This window comes from Castor canadensis, chromosome 18 (genome assembly GCF_047511655.1).
Source record: "Castor canadensis chromosome 18, mCasCan1.hap1v2, whole genome shotgun sequence".
NCBI classification, from domain to species: Eukaryota; Metazoa; Chordata; class Mammalia; order Rodentia; family Castoridae; genus Castor; species Castor canadensis.
In genome coordinates, this window is record NC_133403.1 from 39,630,419 (window position 1) to 39,650,200 (window position 19,782).

The 19,782-nt window shown below is 36.4% G+C and overlaps 1 protein-coding gene across 6 annotated transcripts in view; it reads right to left on the bottom strand.

Moving 5' to 3' along the window:
• Nucleotides 1-8,400: 8,400 nt before the first annotated feature.
• Nucleotides 8,401-19,782, bottom strand: part of Ift81 (intraflagellar transport 81) — a 172,120-nt gene continuing 160,738 nt past the window's right edge. For 5 of the 6 annotated variants that reach the window (XM_074060863.1, XM_020187074.2, XM_074060864.1 and 2 more), the window contains 3 exons: nt 19,442-19,527; nt 15,023-15,068; nt 8,401-9,075 (listed from right to left, as the gene is read on the bottom strand). In XM_074060863.1, coding sequence (XP_073916964.1) covers nt 8,893-9,075; nt 15,023-15,068; nt 19,442-19,527 — 315 coding nt within the window. In that variant the 3' untranslated portion in view covers nt 8,401-8,892. The remainder of the gene's footprint in view (nt 9,076-15,022; nt 15,069-19,441; nt 19,528-19,782) is intronic. The other variant, XM_074060866.1, reaches the window with a different exon arrangement.

Sequence of the window (19,782 nt, forward strand, 5' to 3'; positions counted from 1 at the left end):
GCCTGCCTAGCAAGTGTGAGGGCTTGACTTCAAATCCTAGTACCTCCAAAAAAACAATTTTTTTAAATATTGTTTAAAAATATTCTGTTCCTCAGCTACATTTATTGGAATTATCAAATCTTTTTACATAAATCTGAAAATGTTACATGTGACAAAAAGTGATGTATAGATAATACAGATTTAGAAGCTAAATCAAAGAATAAAATGTTGAATCTTTGAATTAGTGTAAAAAATACCTCCAAGATAAAATTAAACAAATAACTGGCTTACTGCCTATACTGTTCTATCACAAAAATTAAGTCCATGACAATCTTCCTTGGAGATGATCATTTGATGTCCAGATGCAGTGATTCTCCCATTTCATCAATGGTTCATGAGGACAGTAAGAACAACTCTCGACTGTTATATACTAACAGACAATGATCATACTCACACCAACTCAAGACCTCCAGCAATGTGGTTACCAACTTTCTAGCAACATCTCCTTATTCCTTCAGTTGGCTCTGGCTCACACCTTAGGGTATTCCCTTCTTGGGGTTTCATTTTCCCCATGGAGCTCTTGCTCCTTTCTGAGCCAAATTCTACACATCCTTCCACAACAGTTTCAACTTGTCCATCTTTCCTTCTACTTTGCCCAGAATGCTCCAGCCCAATGGGCTTTTCCTTTTGAATTGAAACTGTAAGAAGCTTGAACTCCAAAAAGATTACAGTGCCCCTCCACACTGTAGGTAATGAAAAGAAACAGAAAGTAAGCCATAAAATGAATGTAAGGAAGTCTAGTAGAGTTCTGCTTTTTCTAATGAAAACTTCTTTGGTTTCGAAAATATCAAATACTTTCAGAAAAGCTGGGGTGTGTCTGCTTGCTAGCTGGCTAATCCAGCACACTGTAAAGTATTTTAATTGTTGGTTACATTTCTCATTTAGATCACTAGACTTCATGCTTCCTTTTCCTGCTCTGCCAGATGCAGGAGGTGGGATGTGAATAGTCATGGCACCGCCTTCACTCCTGTTATTCTTCCATAGGCTCCCATTCACTATCCATGTCTTACCACACTTCCAGGCCCAGATCAAACTTACTTCTTTGATACCTCCCTGATGAAGCCTTCTTGACTTCATCAGATTCTTGAATTTAGTTTTTGTGTTTCTTTCTTTCCTTCCTTCCCTTTTCCCTCCCTCCTTTCCCTCATTTTTTTTTTTTTTTTTTTTTGGTGGTTCTGGGCTTTGAACTCAGGGCCTTATGCTTGCTAGGCAGGTCTCTATCACTTGAGCCATACCTCAAGACTTGTTTTCTTTTCCTTTTTTCCAAAAAAAGAAAATGTTGCCCAGGCTGGTCTTAACTCCTGGGTTCAAGCAATCCTCTTGTTCAGCCTCCTGATTGCTGGGACTACAGTTGTGCACTGCCATACTGAGCTGGGGGTGTGGCTCAAGAGGTAGAATGATTGCCTCACAAGTGCAAGGCCCTGAGGTGAAACACCAATAGCACCAAAGAAAAAAAAGAAACGCTAAAAGTTTAACTTATAAATTTGACACAAATTAGGAACAGTAACTAATAAAAGAAAAATTATAATAATATACTATGATAAAATTATTTGAAACTTATGAATTATTCCTGGAACTTTGAAGTTATTATTTTTGGGCCACAGTTGACCAAAGGTAACTGAAACTCCGAAAGTGAACTGTGGACAGGGTACTACTATACACAGCACAAACACTTTCTCACGCGACTGTACCATACTGAGTCAGTCACCTGCACCTCCTGTCATTTCTTGAGCATGCCATGTCCTTAACTGTCCCTTATGTCTTCCCCTTTCCCTCATGCCTATTGAAATCTTAACTCAGGGCTCACTCACCTCTTCCATTAATCTTTTCTCAACTCCCATTTCAAAATTAACTTTTTCTTCTCAGGTCTGTTCTTTGTATACATAGTACTTTTTTTTTTTTTCTACATAACGAGTCTTCTAGACTGAGGTTTTTTGAGTCAAAACTCAGGTCATGTTCACTTTATATTTTAGAACCTAGGAGTGTCAGGCATATAGAAGATAGTATTTTCATGTAAATAAATGAAGGGGCTTTTAATTTGATTCTCCAATGAATCAAGTAGTATCCTGCTAATATCTTTGGGTTAGAAAGAAATTGTCTCTTGGTATTTTCATAGAGAAAGGCAAGAAATGTCTATAAAGCTGTACAATAGATTCTGCATTTAACCAAATTAAACAATTTTGTGGTCTTGCTTAATATTTTACTGTATTTCAATCTTTAAGTTTCATTCCAGTGTTGCTCATAAATTAAAAATGGTATTCCACCTAAATGTCCAGAAGAGGTATGATTTTAACCCTTTAACAGAGAGATTTAAATAATAACTTGAGGTTCAGTTTGCTCTGAAACTATTACTCATTTCTTCCATGCATTTATTTGACATTTTTGTTATAAATCCCTCATCTGGTTGGTAGAACTTATTTTAATCATTTGGTAAAGTTTTGTCTTCACACACAAAAAGAAACACATTTTTTAAAAGGTAGTATGTCTTTATAAGCAACATTAAAATAATTCACATATTATAGATCACAAACAGCCACAAATAGCCACCTGGTATACACATGCATCACACTGCAACACAATGCAGTAGTTTAGAGCACTGATTTTGGGTCCTGGCTCTGCCCCAATCATTACTCTCTGTGCTTCAATTTCCTCGTCTATAAAATGGGGATAACATTGGTTCAAGCACGTAAAGCACCGAGGGCAGTGGTCAGTAATACTGAGTGCTCAGTAATGGGCCAATTGCTTTCTTCATGATCATCAGGATTACAAAGGATGCGGGAATAAATTCTGTGCATCTGTTGCTTTGCATAATTGATGGTTTAGCAAAGTCCTTCCTCTGTAAATGTGCTCAGCTTCAGAACCACGCACTAATCTGGCTGTGTTCTTTAACAATGGAGCAGGCTCCCTCCTGAGGATTGAGCCGCACTGCGGTTACTCTAGTGAGGCTAGAACGCAATTGGCTACACGTGCTTCAGAATGGTGTCTGCACTGGAGAGGCTGAAAGAACTGCCTCCAAGGTCCCCATTATCAAATGATTTCCTGACTTGTTCTGAGGATCCTTTGAACTTCAAAAATTCTGTGATTATTTACCAGGTTATCTATCATGTAGTGTTCAGCAGCCGCCTTGCCAGGAACCTGCTGTTACATGCTGAATTGAGGTGGAAACTCAGGTTCTCATTGAAAAACAGCAACCTTTAATTTCTGCTCGTGCTCTGAATAGTGAATTTCCATAGCAGTAAACCCAGTTTGGTTACTCAAGACTCTTAGCAATTCTAGAAATGAAATTGTGAAACTGCCAGAGTTAAAAGGAAACTACTTCCAGTATGCCAAAAGAGGGAGCATGGGAGCAGACGCCATGTGTTCGTTCATCCAGGCCTCTCAAAAATACTTATTTGGATTCTGTGTTTTACTTTTTTATTTCATTTCCAAGAATGGGGTAGGGCTAAACCATAAATACAGTCAACTTTCTCTCTTTAAAGACTGTTTTAAGACAGGAGAGTCAAACGTTAAAAATACACAAATAACTTTTAATGATCCCTCTCTAGCCTCCCCAGACAAAACACTCACCTCATGAGTGGTGGATGCCACATGCCAAGCACCTCTAATTAAACTGCTCTCATTAAAAGGAAGGAAGGAGGAGCTAAGCCAGTATGACTAGAGAAATAATTACATATTTAATAAAAATACAACTTTATTTCTTTTCCAGCTGTCACGGAAGGTCTAAAAAAGGAGAAGGGTAAGTTAGATGCCAACTCACCACAACAATGGAGAAACTGCTAATATAACGAAGCTTAAGGTAAGCTAGTCATCAGCGTGACATCTTACCCATTCCCCAGGGCAAACACTCCTTCATGCCAAGCAAGAGGAATGATGTAAGCACCTAGAACCCTTTGTAGAAACAAGTCTTTTATTCACATCATTAGTCACTAGCATTGGGTGAATGCCTGTGTTAAGACAAGGTTTCTAGAAGACACAGACTTTCATACAGAATTATTTTTCAAAATAAACTTTGCCTTTGTAAGGCAGCTCTGGCAAGTTACTCATTTGTGTATTTTTTCAAATTCAATTCTGACAAATTCTGCTAACTTGTACATTTTAAATTTGAAAACATATTCAGCCTCTTATTTTACTCAAATTATCAAAACATGCTGTTATCATTTTAGCTTAAAAAGTTAAGAACATACTAGGAACAGAAAAGTTAAGAAACATACTAGAACACAGAGCTTAAAATTTTCAAAAAAAATTATAAGTGTCATATATGCTAACAATTATACTGAATGATACAGTTGTATTTATTTGATAAATTTAAATGTCTTCTTTTAGTATTATTGCCTGTTGAATTCAAGCAAAATGACAGAAAGTACCAACCTAAAGAAACAGCTATGTGTTCTACAGTTTCTGATTTGATTTCCAGATGCCGCTGAACAATGTTTGAAGACCCTTTGCTAAACTCTCCATCCCTAGAAAAACATGACCTTGAATCCAGTTGTTAATAGATTTATAACTGGATGTACATGGTCATACTGTAAGATTCTTCCTAAAAGACAACCTTTAAAGTTGGATTGTTTCCTAAACCAACAAAGAACAAGAGAAGTGGTGACCTTTTGAGAGTCACAGTTGACACAGTCAATCCTAGGCAACAGTTGGCAGCACCAAGTCATAAGAGAAGGAAATCCATGAGCACAGAAGCAGACTTTACAGCCTACATTTTTCTCCTTTATTTGGGCCATCACAAGAAGGACAAATTATTTTGTACAACGATTAAGCACTATCATAGATTAGGCAGCTAGAGTATTATTAATCCTGAAGGGAAAATGTACTAAGCTCTTCTTCCCTAAGTGCCGGCTGTCAAAAACTGTCAGAGTTAGTCAAAAACTTTTAATGTTCCAATCAAACTACAGAGTGAGTGGAAAGTCACTGCGTGAAACCCATTAAGCTACGTTACGAAATGTTCAATGTTACATAAAAAGTATAAGTAACTTTGTACTTTTAGCTTTTTAAAATTTTGATTTTCTTGAAGCAATAATGATGTACTGCTTCAGTTAATAAAAGTAATTTTGGAACTGCCTTTGTGTTTAATCCACACAATCTTTCTGTGTAGAATAAAGATGGCAAGTAATAATCAGATCAGTAGAATGCTAAGGATTCCTGGAATATCTGTTGTTAAACTTAAGAAGGTTTCCAAAGACAATGGAGGACTAAAAAAAAATTAATCATTAGGCTTAATAATTTTGAGGTGGCTTTCTTTGGGGTGAATAAAATGCAGTTTTCATAAAAGGCATCTAGTCTTTCAATATTTGCAAAGGAACTCACATTCTAGTAAATGAGAATTGCTTACTCCCAGCCTAAAAATAACAAACCTGCAGCCAATATGGAAAATATACTACCTCAACATCCAAAAGTGATTGCAAAAGTAAGAAGGGTTTGTTTTTACACACTAAAACCCAGCCTTTCTTCCTTCAGCATATGGTTTAAAGGCACACATGAGAATGCTGATAGGTGATACTTACCCAAATAAGAGGATAAATATGCAGAGGACCAAACTGAAATCACTAACATGGAAATGCTCCTTTTTTTTTTCTTAAACTTTTAAAAAAGAAGTTTCTTTCTACACTTTCTTGCTAAGTCCCGTTCTTCTGCTAAGTCCAGTCCTTCCTTGTTTTGATGGATCGCCTCTCTCTTTTTGTTTTTTGTTTGCTTTCCCTCCTTTCTTCTTGCTATAGTTCCTAGAATTATCAATAATCTCTATGCTGATTATTATGATTACCATAAACTGGGGTAATCAGATTACCAATAAAGAAGCTTTCAAACAAATATTAAGAGTACATTACATCATGTCTAGGTGCAGTGGCTCAATCCTATAATCTTAGCTACTTGGGAGGTGAAGATTGGGAAGAGTGTGGTTTTGAAACCAGCCCCAGCCCCAGCACTGACGAATGGATTAAGAAAATGTGGTATCTATACACAATGGAATTTTATGCAGCCATGAAGAAGAACGAAATGTTATCATTCGCTGGTAAATGGATGGAATTGGAGAACATCATTCTGAGTGAGGTTAGCCTGGCCCAAAAGACCAAAAATCGTATGTTCTCCCTCATATGTGGACATTAGATCAAGGGCAAACACAACAAGGGGATTGGACTATGAGCACATGATAAAAGCGAGAGCACACAAGGGAGGGGTGAGGATAGGTAAGACACCTAAAAAACTAGCTAGCATTTGTTGCCCTTAATGCAGAGAAACTAAAGCAGATACCTTAAAGCAACTGAGGCCAATAGGAAAAGGGGACCAGGAACTAGAGAAAAGGTTAGATCAAAAAGAATTAACCTAGAAGGTAACACCCACGCACAGGAAATCAATGTGAGTCAATGCCCTGTATAGCTATCCTTATCTCAACCAGCAAAACCCCTTGTTCCTTCCTATTATTGCTTATACTCTCTCTACAACAAAATTAGAGATAAGGGCAAAATAGTTACTGCTGGGTATTGAGGGGGTGGGGGGGAGAGGGAAGGGGCTGGAGTGGGTGGTAAGGGAGGGGGTGGGGGCAGGGGGGAGAAATGAACCAAGCCTTGTATGCACATATGAATAATAAAAGAAAATAAATAAATAAATAAAAATAAAAATTATAGGCCAATTAAAAAAAAAAAAAAAAAAAAAAAAAAACCAGCCCCAGCAAAAAGTTTGCCAAACTCCAACTCAATCAATGTCTGAGTGTGGTGGTACCTGTCATCTCAGGTATTGGGGAAGCACAACAGATTGTGGTCCAGACTGGCCCAGACAAAAAAGTAAAATTATCTAAAAAATAACTAAAGCAAAAAGGGTTGGGGGTGTGGCTCAACTGGTACAATACCTGCCTAGCATGAGGCCATGAGTTTGACCCCCAGTACCACCAAAAAAGAAAACTGTAGATCACACCTGATGGCAAAGAAATCAAAGTTTGTATTTTTACACAGGGTAGAAAAACTTTTCTTCATTAATTTTTTTTTTCAATGAGCTGAGCATGATAGATTATAATCCCAGCTACTTAGAAGGCAGAGGCAGGAGGACTGATTGAGTTTGAGGCCCGTTGGAGGAAAAATAGGGAGATCTTATCTTCAGAAAAAGTGCAGGAAAAGAGCGAGAGCAAACAGCAGGCAATGGCTGGTTTGGTATGAAAGCTCCAGAATTGACAGATGAACTGAAAAATAACCTCAAAGCACTGAAGATGAGAGCAAGCATGGACCCAAAAAGGTTTTATAAGAAAAATGATAGAGATGGCTTCCCTAAGTACTTCCAGATTGGAACCACTGTTGACAATCCAGCTGACTTCTACCATTCACGAGTTCCCAAGAAGCAAAGGAAGAGAACCATTGTGGAAGAGCTGCTGGCCGACTCTGAGTTCAGAAGATACAACCAAAGGAAGTACTCAGAGATCATGGCCCAGAAAGCAGCAAATGCCGCAGGGAAGAAGTTCCGAAAGAAGAAAAAATTCCACAATTAAGATTGGCCAAGCAGGCTGCAGTGTTGTACATTCCTCCTCGTGTGCTAAAGACATCTGGAACCCAGCACACCACACACTTAGTGTAGACCGGCTCTGTTCTTACAGGGATCTGGAAATAAAGCTTATGGAGAGAGAATCACAAGCCCCGTGGAATACAAGTGGGTGTGTCTCAGAAGACCCGTCCCAGGTTAGAACACTTAAGGGAAAAGAACCTCAGCCACTTTAAGAAAATATTTTTATGGAGTTTTCAGTGCTTGATTATTTAAAGAATATTTAATAAAACATATATAGGAAGTATAAAATCTTCCTATAGGTATTGAGAAGAAAAAAAAATACACAAGAAAAGGATTGGGGGCATGGCTCAGGTGGAATAGCACATGCCTAGTATGCTTGAGGACCAGAGTTCAATCCCTAGTACCTCCCTGTCACTGCCCAATCCCAACCCATCCCCGCCCCCAACTTTTTTTTAAGGACAGCTAAAAAGATCTAGCCTAAGATGGACATACTGACAATTTGAAATCTGAGTTTTCAAATACAAAGGCAAGAGATTTTGAAAAATATACTGAAATTTAAATGAAGTAAAGGATAGCATATTAATACAGTATCTTTTTCTGTAAGGAAAACCAAAGAATTCTTTAAGTACCTTGTCCAAATGAAATTTAATTTCACTTAGAATCTTATGCTAACTTTTTATCATAACATCTATAATTCTATGACAAATTTTTATATTTATAACAGTTCCCAAGACTATCAGATGATTATAATAGATTTTTTCATAAGCCTAAGTAATAACCCTTTAATATGATATTGGAATGTGAGTATTTATGTTAAGGAATACGTTTGGATACAACTCTACAATTTAAAAATAAAGAACCATGATATACACATCAAATTTTATTTGCCTTTACATGAATAGAACAAATATGTTATTCAAAATATTGTACTTTCTTGCATTTACAGAAGAAAAAGAAACTGAAGTGAAACTGTAGGAACTGCTGAACTTCAGATAAATGTTTCTTCAAAACAAGAGATACTACTTCCTAAAAGATTCCTCTAAAGTTAAAAAAAATTAAGAAAAACATTAAGCTATTAGGTTATTACATTTAAAAAAAACTACATGTTTCTTAATGGACATATGTTTATATTCACAGGAAACACTACTGATGCCTAAGCTAAGCTAAACAATAAACGCCTGCTTTTCATATTTTTTAAAAAACCTATAAAACCTAAGTCTACCTTAACTTTACTTTCCAAGAACACATAAAGAATGGCTAATCTAAAAGCAAAATGTTATACAAATAACTTCCAAGAAAGGAAATGTATTATGGGATTGTGCTAGTAACATCAGCTACAACCCAAATCATTACATGACTTCAGAGTATCAGCCGGTCCTCTCCTCCCTCCTGAATTACCTGACCAATGGAAGCTTGGCTTTGTTGTTTCAGAAAGCACTGTTTCTTACATTCCATCAATTGTTCAAAATCACGCCACATTTTTGCTTGCTTCATATTTGGGCCATGACTTTCTCGTACAGCTTTTTGTTTTTCCCGGAGTTTCTATCATAAAAAAAAAAAATCGGGAATAATAAAATCTCAGGTACAGGGATATACTTCATTGCTGAGTCAGAGAGTGTGGCATGTTTTGTACATATGATGAATAACAGCTAAGCAACCACATTTTCCTACAATATAACAAAACTAAGATTATAACAGTTAATTAAATTTAAGGTAGATATAGAGCAACCTAAAGTTAAAAAGAACAGAAAAATACAAAAGGAAGGGAGGAAAAAGTAAAAGGAATCAGGAAAGTAGAATAATACCATGCTGCTGAATGCAGATTTCAGAAGTCAGAAGACTTGAGTTTCAACCTTTGCTTTGTTACTAGTTATATGCAAGGTACTTAGTTCTCTGGTCTCAGTTTCCTCAATTGTCAATTAACGCCGACAATAGAGGACAATAAAAGTATCTCTCTTATAAAATTATTTTTTCACATGACAACAGGGAAATACTTGATAAATTATCATGTGTTATGTATGTTATTATTTTGGTAGCGTAAGGATTTAAACTCAGGGCCTTAGGCTTGCTAATCAGGTGCTCTACCACTTGAGCCACTCTGCCAGCCCTTTTTTGTGTTGGGTATTTTTGAGATGGGGTCTTCTCCCCTTACTCCTCTTGGCCTCCAACAGTGATCTTCCTGATCTCTGCCTCCTGAATAGCTAAGATTACAGGGATGGGCTACAAGTGCCTGACTATTATTATTATTAAATGCTATATTCTATCTTGAAACAGTGTATGCTCTATGTATGGTCAAAAAATTAAACTGCAGGAAGAAGACCCAATGATTTAAAAAAAAAAAATATATATATATATATCATTCAATAGCCAAAGTCATCAAAATTGTTTGTTACTAACAGCTTAGATGATTCCACCTGCTAAAACTATTTTACTCATTTACTCTAAAATTATAAACAGAGGGAACATTTTATTTTTCAATGAATTGCAAAAATATACTTTGGTTCTATATTATAGAAAATTGAGGAAAGCTGACTGAAAAAAAGGGGCCAGCACAAAGAAACAGGAGAGACATGGTAAAGAGAGAGACAGAAAGAGAGGAAGGAAGGAAGGGTGGGAGGGAGAGGAAGAGTAGGGGAAAGAGAGAAGAAAGCAACAGAAAAGACAACAATGTACATATAAGGAAACACAGCGTGACAGTAATACCTGCACTGACACTGAGTGTGAGAAAATTACCAAGAGGGACAGAAAAACAAGAAGAAACTGAAGCAGAGTGCAAAGAACAGCCTCAGCTTCTCCTCTTTTAGTATATGGTTGATCTACTGTTGATCTAAGGACAAATGAGAGTGCTGGTGGTTGGGGCTTGCCCAAATAAGAGGATAAACTAAGCTGAGGACTACATTCAAACTATTTATTAAATACTGTCCACCCTAGTTATGAATAACAAAAGCAAAGTTAATAGTAAACAGAGAAAACACAAAAAAATTTAAAAATATAACTTCAATATAATCAGCATTTTTTGATGCAATATGGCATGTGTGACTACATCTACTTAAATTTATGTTACAGAAAATTTATTATTTTTTTTTGGTGGCACTGGGGTTTGAACTCAGGGCCTCACGCTATGTAGGCAGGCACTCTACCACTTGAGCACTCCACTAGCCCCTAAATTCACGTTACAGATAATGTATCTTACAACAAACATCTTATGAGGATAAAGAAGACATAAGTATTTGGAAAGGCCATTAAAGCAGATCAAGAATTTTAAGAGTTCTGAGCATGATTTTAAATTAAGGTAAACTTAAACTGTAACTCTTCTTATATTATTAGAATAATTTGTCAAAAATCCTAACAAGCTATAAAAGTTCTTTAGAAAAGCAAAGGGAATGTGGGTCTTGTCTGTGTCAGAAATATTAAGTTTAATTTGCTTCATGACCATATGTGTCTGAAGCCTTTAGCTTTATGAATACAGCTGACTTTAGTATGTATTTTGAGGCTAATTGTCCTTTAATACAGATTTATTTTGTTTATCAGCTTTCACTGTTCTTTAGAGTGGGAAGTGGTACAGTAGGGAGACTGGGTCAGCCTGAAGGGTCTGTGGGTATCCATGCTGGACTGGGGCTTGAATGTCATCACTTTGCAAGGCTGGCTCTATGCTGTGTTTGCACGGGAAATTTTGATCTACTCTAGAAGTGAGAAGACTGAGCTTTGTTTTTCAAGTAACAGCTTGATAATTGGGGACAGAACTAGTTATTGGCTCATTATACTTAAAAATACCTGATGTCAGATTGCTGCTATCACTTTTCTTAAGGCCTGCAGCAAAACACTACACTGAAAGGGGAGAGGACAATTTTGTTGTTTTGTTTTGGTGCTGGGGATGGAAACCAGGACCTGCACATGCTAAGCATGTGTTCTACTACTGAGCTATACGCCCAGGCTTAAGAATAATTTTTGTTGTTGTTGTGGTACTGGGTTTGAACTCAGGGCCTACACCCTGAGCCACTCCACCATCCCTTTTTTGTGATGGTTTTTTCAAGATAGGGTCTCACAAACCATTTGCTTGGGCTGGCCTCGAACCAGGATTCTCCTGATCTCTGCCACCTGAGTAGCTAGGATTATAGGTGGGAGCCACCGGCGCCCAAACCAAGAATAATTTTAAATTGGATTTAGCAATTCAATTTGAGTCTTAAAAAGTTTCAAGGTTTGATAAATATTTTTTTCTTATTTCTTTTAATCATATGTGCATACAATGTCTGGGTCATCTTTCCCCCGCTCCCCTACTACCTCCCCCACCCCACCCTTTGATAAATATTTCTGTACATTACTAGCATCTGTCCAGATACTTTTCAAAACAAGAGAAACTCAGAAATGTCTTCATATTATTTAACATGAAATATTTGGATGGGAGTGTAGTGACAATCATACCAAATCCTAAAAACTTAGAAATCTCTAGTTAAAATACAAGAATCAGTAGAGGGGTAGGGGGGAAAGGGGGAGAAATGACCCAAACAATGTATGCACATATGAATAAAATTTAAAAAAATAATAAAGAAAAAGAAAAAAAGAATCAGCAGAGTGGCTTAAGTGGTAGAGCACCAGCCTCGCAAGTGTGAGGCCCTGAGTTTAAACCCTGGACTGCCAAACAACAACAACAAGAAGACAAATGAATGTTTACAAATTAAAAACCTACTTTCAAGGGGGTGGGGGCAGGGGGGAGAAATGAACCAAGCCTTGTATGCACATATGAATAGTAAAAGAAAAATGAAAAAAAAAAAAAACCTACTTTCAAATATGAAAATTCTTTTTTTCCTTTTGAGTATGGCATGTCATCCTACAAAGGAATCAGGGTATATAGAAATCACGAGTTCTCTGATGTATGGAGGAAAAGATTTAGGGGATTTTCTTTATTTTTTTACCTACTCTCACTAAAGCAATAGCCATTTACTCTGAAATCACAAAGATTTTTAGAGAACTGGCTGGTTCTAGGCTCAGGAAATATACAGGATGAGTCTGGAATACTTTCTCACATCAAAAAATAGAAGCCATAGAAGTCTACTAGGGTTATTTCAAAAGGATTCAGAAGCTGGGTGTGGTGGTACACACCTGTGATCCTAGCAATCAGGGGGCTGAGGAAGTACCGAGATTCAATGCCAGCCTGGGCTACATAGTGAGTTTGAGGCCTGCTTGGCAGCCTGGGCTACATGGTAGACCCTATATCAAAAAACCAAAAAGAAGTTCAGCACCAGTGGCTCACACCTGTAATCCTAGCTACTTAGGAGGCAGAGATCAGGAGCACAGTGGTTCGAAGCCAGCCCAGATAAATAGTTTACGAGACCCTATCTCAAAAAAAAAAAAAAAAAATTCCAGTTGCAGACTCAAGAATACTTATAGTGAAAGTAGACACCCATCAACAGCCAGTATTTTAAAAGGAAAATTGGAGCTAACCATTCCTTAACTGTGATGCTACAATTCTGACACTCATAAGAAAATTTAGTAACCCTCGATTTTCAAAAGTGAAACAAAGTAACCTAGAGAAAATGGGACTTAAAGAGATTTATCCACTAACAGCAAGGTGTGGACTTTTATTTGAATCAGAAATTATGAGACTATAGTGAAGCATGGTTAACATTCACTATGCAAAATGGATTTAAGTGAAAATGATCTTAGAACTCATCTCAGTAATTTACTTTTAAAATTTCTTTTCTACTTATTTCAGTTTAAATATGAGGAAACAAATTCTCAAGTTGTTAAGGGTTTCAGACTACAAGTCTTAAGAATGAAGCCAAGCCATTCTAACTCATGGATAAATATAGGTCTTTTTTTCCGCCTAAGAATGATACAGGTGGTATCTTTAAAATGACTGTCAAAATGTTTTGGATCAGCCAGGTGTGATGGCTCACACCTGAAATCCTAGCTACTTGGAAGGCAGAGATCAGGAGGATTGTGGTTCCAGGTCAGCATGGGAAAACAGATCCCAATCTCAACCAATAAAAAGCTGGGCTTGGTGATGCACACCTGTCATCTCAACTAGGAGGGAAGCATAATTAGGAGGCATATTATAGTACAGGCTGGTAAGGGTATATAAATTAGACCTTAAGTCGAAAAATAACTTAAGCAAAAAGGATAGGGGTTGTGACTCAAGTAAGAGTACCTGTCTAGAGTATCTGTCTAGCAAGCATAAGGCCCTGAGTTCAAACTGAATACTGTCAAAAATAAAAGTGTTGTTTTATGACTTCATAAAACAAAGTCAATTATAATAATTAATTGATCATTTAATCCTAATAGTCAAGGCCTTTATTTACCACCTCTTCTATTAGATGTGCTCAGTGAACTGAGAAAACAAGACTCAATCACACACTCTTATTTTAGTAGCCCTCATATAACTCTGGAATTGAATATTGTAAGATGCTATAATTTGGATCTTATGTTAAAGGCTTGGTCCCCAGGGTGGCACTATTGGGAGGTGCTGGAACCTTTAGGAGGTGGGACCTAGAGGGTCGTCCTTAGGTCATTGGGATGTGTCCCTGAAGGGGATTGTAGAACCCATTTCACTTCTTTTTCCTTTTCCTCTAGTTCTTCCTGGCCATGAAGCTCAGCCCACTTTGCTTGCCATGTGACATTGCTATCCAGCACATCTATAAGAGGCCTAAAAGCAAATGGGTCTTGCCTATCATGGACTGGATTGTAAAATCTTAGTTTATTATTTCAGATATTTTGTTATAGCAGTAGAAAGCTAACTAAACACAGAAGGTTTTATTAAATGGATCAATGTTTACAAAGGGGTTAGACATGTGCTATAATAAAAGCTTTGTATTTATTAAATAAATGAATGAATTTATGCATATTCCATAAACAGAGATACATGAAAATAATATGAAAGCTGTGGTGTGAAACCTTATTACAAATTTTTTAAATTCAAAAGTAGATGATTTTTTTTTTCTTTCAAAAATCCATTGTAGGAGCCAGGCACTGGTGGTTCATGCCTGTAATCCTAGCTACTCAGGAGAAGGCATCAGGAGGCTTGTGGTTCAAAGCCAGCCCAGGCAAATAGTTCACAAGACCCTATAAAAAACCCTTCATAAAAATAGGGGTCGTGGAGTGGCCCTGAGTTCAAGCCTCAGTACAGAAACAAAACAAAACAAAACAAAAAAAAAACAAATCCATTGTAGGGCTAGGAATGTAGCTCAATGGTAGAGTCCCTGCCTAGCATGTTCAAGGCCTTGAGTTGGATACCCATCACCTCAAAAACAAAAACAAACAAACAAAAGTGAAGGCATAATGAATTTGCTGGTTGGTTGGTTGGTTTTTGCAATGCTGGGGATCCAACCCAGGGCATCAAGCATGCTAGGAAAGTGTTCTACCACTGAGCTATACTTCCAGTCCCTAAATTCCTAAGGAAAGGTCTTTATTTTGAAAAGAATGAACAATTTACCCCCAAAACTATAACATTCAATTTCATAACCATAAACTAAAAGCCTTAAATAATTCTTACCTTTCCAAGGTTTTCTTGTTCAGCAATATTTTTGGTATACTGTTCCCTAAGGAATCAACAAAATGATTTAGCTTCAATTTACTTCAATTGATTTAATCATACAAATAAATTATAAATAACATATCTATCTAAATATATTAGGCAATATAGTTTAGGGCACTGGAGTCGGAATGAAACCTTTTATCAAATACTTTGTCAGTTTTTCTAGTAAATAGTAATTTGAGGTGGAAAGTAAGTCACACATTGCAGAGGAAATTAAGATAAATAACATGTTAAGTACTATTTCTGGTTAATTTACCCTTAAAACAATGGCAAAGCATTTGCTTAAATTACACTTTGCATTTGAAGAAGTTTGCAGAAAGGAAAAAAAATGCACATTTTAAATAAACACTAAATAGTATCTAATTCTATAATTTCTACTTCTGGGAAGTTATCCTACAGAAAACTTCATGATTTAGTGAGCATAAAAGGAAAGTATTTACTTCATTAAGGCTTAGAATAGTGAAAATTTGCAAACTAAATGGATATAATGGGGAAATGTTTAAGTAAATTATGGTACATCCATTCAAAGGAATAATATAGAATTGTAAAAAATAAAAAAGAATGAGGTAAATCTGTAAGTACTGAAGTTGAAAAATTCTAGATAAATTATTCAGAGAAAAACTGTACATAATCTTATTTTTATATATACACAGAAGTGTTAGCACATGAATGGGAAAGAATATGACATAATGTACACACAGTATTAGCAGCAGACTTTGCTTAAAGTAGAAGGCATGGCAATGTGGACAGCATTTTTTCTTCTTTTCTTTTTTGGTGGTAATGAGGTTTGAACTCAAGGCTTCACACTTGCGAGGCAGGTGCTCTACCTCTTGAGCTATGTCTCTAGCCCTTGTATTTTTGATTTTCAGAGATAGTCTCAGGCTGGCAGGGTGGCTCAAGAGATAGACACTCATTATGTTGCTCAGGCTGGCAAGAAGTCATTCTATTTCCCAGGCTGGTTTTGAACCCAATGATCCTCCCGCCTCAGCCTCCCAAGTGCTGGGATTACAAGCATATATGTGACCATGCCTAACTTGACAGCATTCAATTTCTGTGCACACTACAGAAATTGATGGTACTGGGGTTTGAATTCAGGGTCTGATGCTTGCTAGGTAGATGTTCTAGACTTAAGCCACACCCCCAGCACTAATTTTTGCTTCTAATAAATATTTCTTTTAAAGGCTAAAAAAAAAAAAAAACCCTTAAGTTTTAATGTAAAAATATAAATAATAAACTTTATTTTAAAATAACAGTATAATTATATTTTAATACTGCACAAGAAAGAAGTTAGATTTAAAGTGGGTGATGTGGTAAGGACAAAAATTGAAGGATGAGCCTTAAGAACAAATGAGAAAGATGTAAGAGAGACTCGAGCTTATGTGTGAATGTAAGCAGATTGTTTTTGTTTTTCTATGTAACCTACATTACGGTATTTAAGAAGAGAAAATACAGCAGCCTAAGTGGAGTAAGGCTATGCATTTGGACAAAGGGAGTAGAAGTGATTAGGGAAGAGAGAAAGGCACTCAAAAGCATGCAGGTCCTTAGAGAGCTGAAGTGAAGGCAGAATCTGCACACAGGAGTGAGGGTGGAGGAAAATAAAACACCATCTTGATGAGCCTTCACTTTCCCTCAAAATTTATGAGATAGTAAGTCAAGCTGCTTGCCTTTCCAGTTCTCCAAAGTAAAAGAGCTATAGGAGGATGTTAAGTGCCATATTGCTCAAGAAGAATATATGGTTAGAGATCAGAGGGCTTCAAATAATTCATCTATTCCCTCAGGCCTGAGAACTGTCCAAAATATTTCAGCATTTCCATTTATATAAAAATTTCTCAAGAAACTAACAGGTTTAGTATGTTATATGTACTAAAACCTAATTTTTATTTATTCAATGAATTTATTTAAGAAATAATTATGGGTTGGAGATGTATGCCCTGGGTTTGAGTTACAGCATCACAGACACACACACACAAAATAACATAGTACTTGCTATGTGTAGAGTATGCCCTGGGTTTCAAGTAGGAAACAGGACAGGGAGGCCTTTTTTCTCCAGGAACTCATGCTATATAACTGATGAATCACCACTACATAGATTATATTAACTTGATTCTGTATACACTGTTCTCTGTATTTTACAGATGAGTAAATGACTTGACCAAGATCACACAACTGGGAACTGGAAAACCAAGTTAAAACAGTTTTATGAGCTGGGCACCAGGAGCTCATGCCTGTAATCCTAGCTACCTGGGAGGCTAAGATCAGGAGGATCACAGTTTGAAGCCAGCCAGAGCAAATAGTTTGCGAGACCCTATCTTGAAAAACCCTTCACAAAAATAGGCTGGTGGAGTGGCTCAAGGTGATGTCCCTGAGTTCAAGCCCCAATACCGCAAAACAAAACAAAACAACAACAACAAAAAAACCCCACAGTTTTATGAGTCCATTGAACTAAAACATGTTACCTCTTTAAATAAAATTAAAATTTGCAGACAATCTTTTAAAACATTTGAAAACTTTTCAAAACCTTTCTTGTATCTCTGGTGTTACCAGAAAGAACTGTTAAAAATGGAATGGCAATAAAAACATCATATCCATAACAGTACTTTAAACATGTATCAGTTAGTATAAAATGTAATCTACATCATTTTATTCATAATATTCTTTCTGCTTTGATTTTGGTGGAACTAGGGTTTGAATTCAGGGCCTCACACTTCCTAGGCAGGTTCTTTTACCACCTATGCTACTCCACCAGCCCTATTCATAATATTCTTTTTTTTTTTTTTTTTGTGGCAGTACTGGGGCTTGAACTCAGGGCCTCATACTTGCTAGGCAGGTGTTCTACCACTTGACCCACTCTGCCAGCCCTTCATAATATTCTTATATTATGTAAGTGCTATAGTTATGGCACAACACTTTTCTACAGAAAACTAAGGGAAGGTGAAGGTTTATAGTGATTATTTTATTTATCTATCTATCTATCTATTTATTTATTTATTTATGGCAGCACTGGGGCTTGAGTTCACAGCCTCATGCTTGCTAGGAAGGCACTCTACCACTTGACCAACTCTGCTAGCCCTGATTTGTGTTGAGTATTTTTGAGATAGGGTCTTGAGAACTATTTGCCAGGGCTGGCTTGAACCATGATTCTCCTGATCTCTGCCTCCTGTGTAGCTAGGATTATAGGAACGAGCCACTGGTACCTGGCTATAGTGATTTTTTTAAATGATGAAGAACATCTTGTTAGAAAAATAATCAGGAAATCAATAGTTCAGAGGCAACTATTTTCTTTTTTGCTATTTATATTGATTACTTTGGAAGAAACTGAACTTAATTTCTAAAAGTTTTTTATTTTTCAAGATATAAAATCTAGTATTCTCATTTCTTAGTACTGACTAGATTTATAAAAGCAAAGTTTACATTCAATGAAAGAATCTGAATAAACACATTTTTAGCTTTATATGTGAGAGTATATATTAGAAAGATATCATCCTGTATTCTGTGTAGGATAAGTCTGCCTTACATTTCAATACATTATATTAACAAATTTAGACTCTGCAAAACACGCTAAGATTCCTTTTTATAATATTAATGCATATGTACCATTCAAAATCTCAACTGTAATCTCAAATAAATGTGAATGCTATACTTTGAGTTCTTACCGTATGGTAAATTAAAGCATCTGAATTGTGATGATGGTCGAAAAAAGCTTATCTTACTCAAGTATTGCATTTTATTATAGCTAGAAATTCAACTATAAATGTATTTTTTAAGACAATTTGATTTATTATAGAGTGTCAGAAGCTAGGATCACAAAAAAAAATCACCATATAAGAACTAAGCAGTATTTACACGCCCTTCTCATTTTGAAGACTGGCACACTACAATTACAGTTTCTAGGTAAAATGCAGTCAACACTGCACAATTTGCAGGCAGATGATGGGAGTCCATGCTATTGGGGCTTTAAAAAGAGACCAATGTTAATGCTTTATAAAAGAGCTTTATACATATTCCTGGATGAGGGGAGAGGTTAAGGAGTTACTGCTTAATGGTTACAAGAGTTTCTGTTTGGGGTGATGAAAAAGTTTGGAAATATATAGTTGTATAGGATTGTGAATTGAATGAAATCAATGCTTAAAAATGGTTAAAGTAGCAACTTCTGTTATATATATTTTATCACATGAAAAAAGTAAAGCAAGCAAGAAATAAAATTGTATGTATTCCCACTTAGCAGGGCTAGAATATCCAGAAGATTTAAGGTTTAATACTAAATAATATCTCACTATGTATTTATTTAAATATTCTAAATTTATAGGCTTCTATCTTATTTATAAAACGTTTATAGATAAAAACATTAATTCAATACAAAAACAAAAATTCACTTGCCTAATTGCCTTCCTCTTTTCTTGTTGATCAGAAGATACATATGCCTTCATCTCATCGGTAGCACGACGAAGTTGAACTTCTAGGTTCTAAATGGAAAGACAAGTTTCAGGGAAGTTTTTGTTTGTGTGTGTGTGGTATTGGAATGTGAACTCAGGGCCTACACCTTGAGCCACTCCACCAGCCCTTTATTTTTATAATGGGTATTTTTAAGATAGGGTCTCAGGAACAATTTGTCTGGGCTGGCTTCAAACTGTGATTCTCCTGATCTCTGCGTCCTGAGAAGCTAGGATTATAGGCATGAGCCACCAGCACCCAGCTTTAGGGAATTTTTTGATACAGAA